Here is a 6000-nt window from a genome sequence, read left to right as displayed (position 1 = left end):
TTTCTTACTGTCAGACTGGCTGGTGGAACTGCCAGGGCCCAAATGAAATGCAAGCAGACAGCAGACGCTGCTGTGCTGCCCAGCAGTGCTGCTGTGTGCGGCACAGGGTGTCTCAGGGAAGAACTTACCTCAGGTGACCCGCGGTGCTCAGAGAGCACGCACACAGGGCTCAGCGGGCAAGCAAAGCGCTCACGCAAACTGTCACCGTGCCCGTGAACCAGAGGGACAAACAGCTCCGCCCGGCAGATGAACACACAGACTCTATGTGTTTGTGCTGTACCTCTACACCATCTGAAATGAGAAATTACATCCAAAATAGTCCCAGATATTATGAAACCTCTTTATTTTTGCCACCTGCCATATTTTGTCAAAATTAGCAAGAGCTAAAGTGGGAAAAACATGTAAGAAAGCAGGCAGTGAGCCTATATTTAATAATGGTACCTGAAAGGAGGACTGAAGCAATACCCACATCACTGCACTATTTGGCATCATCTGTTAGTTCTTCGCAGGATGATGGACTTGGGAAGGATGCTGAGCACAGTTAGGGAGAAAGTGAGAAGGCTGAGCTTTGACAGTTCTTCTCTGACTAAAAGAGAGAGCATCTGAAATAAAATTGTAATTGTAAATGACACTCGACCTTTTCAAACACTTCAGACAAGGGGAAAGCACACAAAGGGCTTGTTTTCTTGTGCACTCTACTTGTGGGTTACATCCAACTCATTTTAGCGTAAACCCAATGTTCTAACCAGACCTTGGGGGAAGTCTGCAGACATTCAGTAGGCTACAGCAGCTGGGTAATACATGGCTTCATTTCTTACTAAAGAACTGACCTTGAATCGTGAGACAAGTCACTCATCTCTTACACCAGCGGTCTTCTCCTGTCCAAAGCAAAAGAGAGCAAGAAGCACACACATGTGGTGTCTGGGCGCTTCTGCCACTGAGACAGCAAGAAAGGGAGGAATGCTTAAGTTCATGCACATTTTTATTGAGTAGTAATATAAAATGCTTCTTTCATTGTTACAAGTGCATGCTTTGATTGCCAACATTTCGAAGTCAAATTACAAAGGCAAGGCTGTAGGCTGTAGTGAATTACTTGGGCACTTATACAATTGTTAAAAAATATCAATGGACTGTTTGTTTTGTTTCCTTTTCTTTTTTAGAATGAACCAGTTGAAACCCGTAACTGATATACAAAGGGAAAAAAGTGAAAAAATTACACATTTTGTGGCACATGACAAAACAGAACAAAATGACTAAACCATTATGACATTAACAGTTATCATGCATTTAGAATTTCACATGTAACTACAAACTTATTTAAATTGCACAAGGTTTGCTAAACATGCTACCCATCTATATGTGCACTGACAAGCTTATGTTAAAAACTTTAAGAATACTCTCCCCCCTTAGATTTTTCAAAGCTTTTTTTTGATTACAAAATTTCAAAGGCATTAAGCATTTTCTTTTTAGAGAATATAAAGTACGCCAGTATACATACATTTCCAGTATAAGTCAGACCACTAAGCGCATTACAGTCCCATACAGGCCTATACAGCCATTTTTTTCTTAAAAAACATGCATAGGCAGATTTTTACAGAATATAGATGCTTTTCACTGCACTTAATATGGTGTCTTGTTCACTATACTTAAAAATGCACCACTCATAAATATTTAAATTCAGCAAGCCACAACCAAGACTTGTTTTACCAAAAAAACCCCAGAAAACCTCCCAAACCAAACCCCCCTAAATATAAACAGCAAAAAAAGATAAATGTTATTATTCCAGTTTTTTTTTTTAACAAAGGAGAAGATAATTGCTGCCAAATTAGTAAGGTGTTATATTTAAAGAAGGGCATTGAAGCACACTAAAGAAACCTGAGGTAAGCATAATCTGTACAAAATTAAACTGTCGCTCTCGCTCGCTCTCTCTCACTCTCTCTCGCTCTTTTTTTTTTTTTGGCATTTTAAACAAATTTCCAACTTTTTTTTTTCTTTTTTTCTCTATATTTTTAAAGAGTGCCTAATTTATTTCATAGCCATTGTCTGACAAGAGTAGCAAAACATTATCAATAAATAGTCCTTATTTAGTTTGTACATTTTGTTAAAAATGTTTCGATGTTGTAGATGTTGAGTGCTGCAACTGTAAACGTACAATAGTTAGTAAGAAATTAAACAAAGTTTTCATGTCCAGTAACATAATAAAAGGCCTTTCAGTAACATAGCTAGACGTTCCCAATGTAGTAGGAAAACATGTTCATTCCCCTAACTTTGCAATATATACCAGCATGAGCTTCCATTTTTCTACAAGCATTTAAAGGCATATCCAAAGGAGGTGTCTCTCCCCCACCCGCCCTCCCACCAAATTAAAGTTGACGATCTCTTTGTTGATGATTTTTGTAAACTGAATCCAACACCTGGCCCCCAGAGCAAGTAAGCTATTATCAGAGGCAAGAACATCCCATTGCTGACGTGCAGCAACCCCATCGCGCCCTGCAGCTCAACCCCCCTCCCGGACAGTGGTCACTGGATATTGCTGCTATTACTGCCGTTGCTGTCCGTGCCATTAGTCTCTGTGGAGATTGCCTTGTTGATGGAGTTAAGGTTGGCATCGGATGGCACGTCTCTGCGCGGAGGCATTCGCTCATTAATTCGATCTAAGCCTTTGGCCTCTTCGAAGCTAGTGATCTTATGCTGGGGTGAAAATCCTTTGATAGCTAAATAAAGGATTATTGAAAAATAAAATTAGCAAGATAAAACTCTCAGCAGCTTTTCCCCCAATTTAGCAACAAGTGCGAGAGTCCTTCTTGGGAAGGCGGCAATGAGAAGTTCTGACACCACCACCAACTCCTTACCACACTCAGAAAGAGCTGGGGGCTCACCACCACCATCCCTTCCAACACAACTGTTGTTCTCAACACAATCAACTTCCAGTATTGTTTTGTCCACTGGGGCTTAGTTTAGAACACCAAGATGCTGACATGAAACTACAGTTTGCACTTTGGAACCGTGCTGAGGGCATAACCAGCTGGTGACTCGGCATTTGCTGTCATCACTTACAGTCTTAAGGACACCATGACTTGCCCTAATGCCCCTTCATCAGGCAAAACTCCCACCTGACCTTCAAAGATCATACAAAAAGTGCTGGCTACTTCCAGATGGTGAGGACACAGTGAGGCCACTTTGTGGGACATACATTGAAGCCAGGGAAGATCTGGGGTTACCCTACAACAAGCTGCCTTCTGTTCTCAACACAGGTGAGCTGCTAATTGATTTTTTGGGGCAGTTATCCTCCCTGATACAACCCTGGACTTCTAGAGAGCAGCTTGAGTCAAACAGCAGGAACACTGTGCAACACAGATCAGGGATACTGTCATTTTGGAACAGCTATACAGTTTACCTTTGGAAACACACTGACAAAGGACCAAAGTTCCAACGGATCCTGAGGAGTTTTGATCTATCTGCCTTTTAGCAGCAACATTGGTGAGGCCACACCAACCTCAGAAGGAAGCCAAAGGCTGAGAGATGTATTCACAGACTGTGATTTTTACTTAATTTTATTCTCTCTCTAATTGAAGTGTTGAAGATCTTTAGATTTAAAGCAAAAAAGAAAAAAAGCACTGTAGGCAAACAGCAGGTCACAGCCCTGTAGATAATTTGTCAGAGGCTTCTGTGTGTTTTTTCTCTTATCGGTACCAAATCAATGCACTGCACTTCCAGAACTGGAATTTCTGCTAGGCCTCTATCATAATGTGCCATAGAGCAGAAATGGTGCATTAGTACCAGGAAACTGCAAACTCCCCAAAGAGAAACGGTAGGGGAGTTTCGGAGATCAAATTCAGTATTCCTTCTCCCCTTTTCTCTTCTCTTTACCCCCAAATACTCTCCTTCCAATATGACGTCCCGATTCTGGACATGCTGGTAACTTCTAACACACCCCAAACCCCAGAACATCCCTGGTACCAAGCTACCACTCCTTGTATTTAGTGGGGAGCAAGAAAAGGCATTTTCATGCCGACTGTGCCAACCTTTCCTGTGAAAATTGATAGATCCTGTTTGCCTCAGGATTTAGTTCTTTAGCTAGTTTCACAAATGTTATATTGGAACTTTGTGGAGTGCATGGCTTTTAACATGTATTATACTTCAACTTAGAAAAACAACAACATAATGGTGATTAGTCAAGTGAGCAGGGACAGAGCAGTGGAAACAGAACAGGTTGTACAGTGAGTTTTCTTAAGGTTTGCCTTTTCGGTTGGCTTTTTTTTTTTTCTTTTTTAATTTACCTTCTACCACAAAATGAAGATGTCTAACAAGCACCCATGCCAATCCCTTAAAGCAATACTTTAATGGATGGCTGCATTGAAGCTGAAGCAGTTTCCGTGTCCTAGAGCTTGCCAGCAGCACAGCCCAGTTGGTGTTACTGGCCCTGAAGGACAACTGGTAAAGGGTGAAACTTCTACTCCATCAGAAGCTTCACCTGTGTAGAGCAGTAGCTGTGACTATGGTGACGGTGTCTAACTAGCAAGGATGGCAAATCAAGAATTAACTTGAGGGGTGCGTATTGCTGGCACGGGGGCACGTTAAGTTCCAGTAGACACATTATTGTCTGTAACACTAAGGAAGGTGCTCTGCTGTAGTTGCTGGTCAGACAACAAATATTAGCAGGTTACATTGAGAGTCTACTAAAACACAACACATAGTCACAGAAAATCACAGAAAACAGCCAAACTGTCAACAAGAATGCACACTGCAGATTAGAGATTGCCGATAGGAATAGATAATTCCAACATAAATAGCAGCTTACTCACTGCTATTTAGAAAGCAGTTGTATTTTCTCTTACTTGCTTGTTCGGTAATTTTATTCACTGCTTTACAAAATTCAAAAACAAATTCAACAGGCCGAAAGGGCACATCTTACCAAAGGACAACAATAACTGTATTTTTTTTTTAAATAACTAAAAAAAACAATACCCACAGAAAATTTGAGAGGGGCAAGAACAAAATACAACTGAAGAATTTTGTTTTAAAGGGGAATTCTGAAAATTCGTCTTCCAAAACTTTATAATACTGAACAAATATTGTACATCTGCATTGTAATACATGGCTACTTAGATTTTAACTGAAGTGTTAAAAATTCTTAAGGGTTAAATTAGAAGTCTTTCAACAAAACACCAGTTTTCAATACTTCAACATTCAGAAATCTTCCAAGGCAGCCAGTCACTTTATATGCAGCTAAAATGGTGCCTGTGTTAATGGCTGCTCTAATGTAAATATCCAGTGTGTAAACTGCCACTACCAAAAGAAGCAGACATCTTGCAGACAAATGCCTCATGTTGTTTTACTTTTAAAGGGAAACAGAAACATGCTGTACTATAACAAAAGACCAATAAATTTTTTTTATTAGTGACCTAAAAGCAAGGAAACAAACTGAAGCATAAATAAAGAAAAAAGGGAAAAGAAACAATAACAGAAGGAGAGAATATATAAAAAGCTATGTGTTTTCCTTGACCAGAAATTGCTGAGGATAGTTTGAGCCAGCCTCCAGCGCACAGCTTTTGAGCTATGTGTCACAAAGCATTTACGAGCTGCTGCCAAGTTATGTCCCGTGAAATCCAAGTTCCCTGATCTTCTCCTGTGACATTACTCAGTGCTTAGTTCAACATACAGCAATTCCAACGTGTTTGTGACTTACAGAAAGAAAAAAACCTCAACAGCAGCAACAGAAAGAAAAACCAAAAAACACTTTCCCCTTTAAAGCAATTACATTTTGGTTAATACCGAGCCACAATTGTTAGCCCAACACCCACACAATCTGTACAAGCTACAGCAAAATGAATACACCCAGCAGAGCCCTTATCTGTTGTGGCACCAACAGAAAGGGGACTGGCCAATTTACCTTCATCAGCCTCAATAGCCTCAACAGTAGCTGAAGAGAAGAAAGGGGTAGCAAAACGAATGAGAAAAAATGAGCAGAGGATTTTAACTCTAAGAACAAGTCAGTGA

The 6000-nt window shown here is 40.4% G+C and overlaps 1 protein-coding gene across 6 annotated transcripts in view; it reads right to left on the bottom strand.

Annotated features, from left to right (window-relative positions):
- Nucleotides 1-964: 964 nt before the first annotated feature.
- Nucleotides 965-6000, bottom strand: part of PPP3CA (protein phosphatase 3 catalytic subunit alpha) — a 173097-nt gene continuing 168061 nt past the window's right edge. For 3 of the 6 annotated variants that reach the window (XM_086888386.1, XM_086888384.1, XM_023925721.2), the window contains exons 13-14: nucleotides 5894-5923; nucleotides 2105-2714 (exon numbers count right to left, since the gene is read on the bottom strand). In XM_086888386.1, the coding sequence (XP_086744512.1) occupies nucleotides 2521-2714; nucleotides 5894-5923 (224 nt within the window). In that variant the 3' untranslated portion in view covers nucleotides 2105-2520. Of the gene's footprint in view, nucleotides 2715-5893; nucleotides 5924-6000 lie in introns of all 6 variants that reach the window. The other 3 variants (XM_086888387.1, XM_086888385.1, XM_086888388.1) reach the window with 1 other exon arrangement.

This window comes from Cyanistes caeruleus, chromosome 5 (genome assembly GCF_971803275.1).
Source record: "Cyanistes caeruleus chromosome 5, bCyaCae1.hap1.1, whole genome shotgun sequence".
NCBI classification, from domain to species: Eukaryota; Metazoa; Chordata; class Aves; order Passeriformes; family Paridae; genus Cyanistes; species Cyanistes caeruleus.
This window is presented reverse-complemented; position numbering and strand designations above follow the sequence as displayed.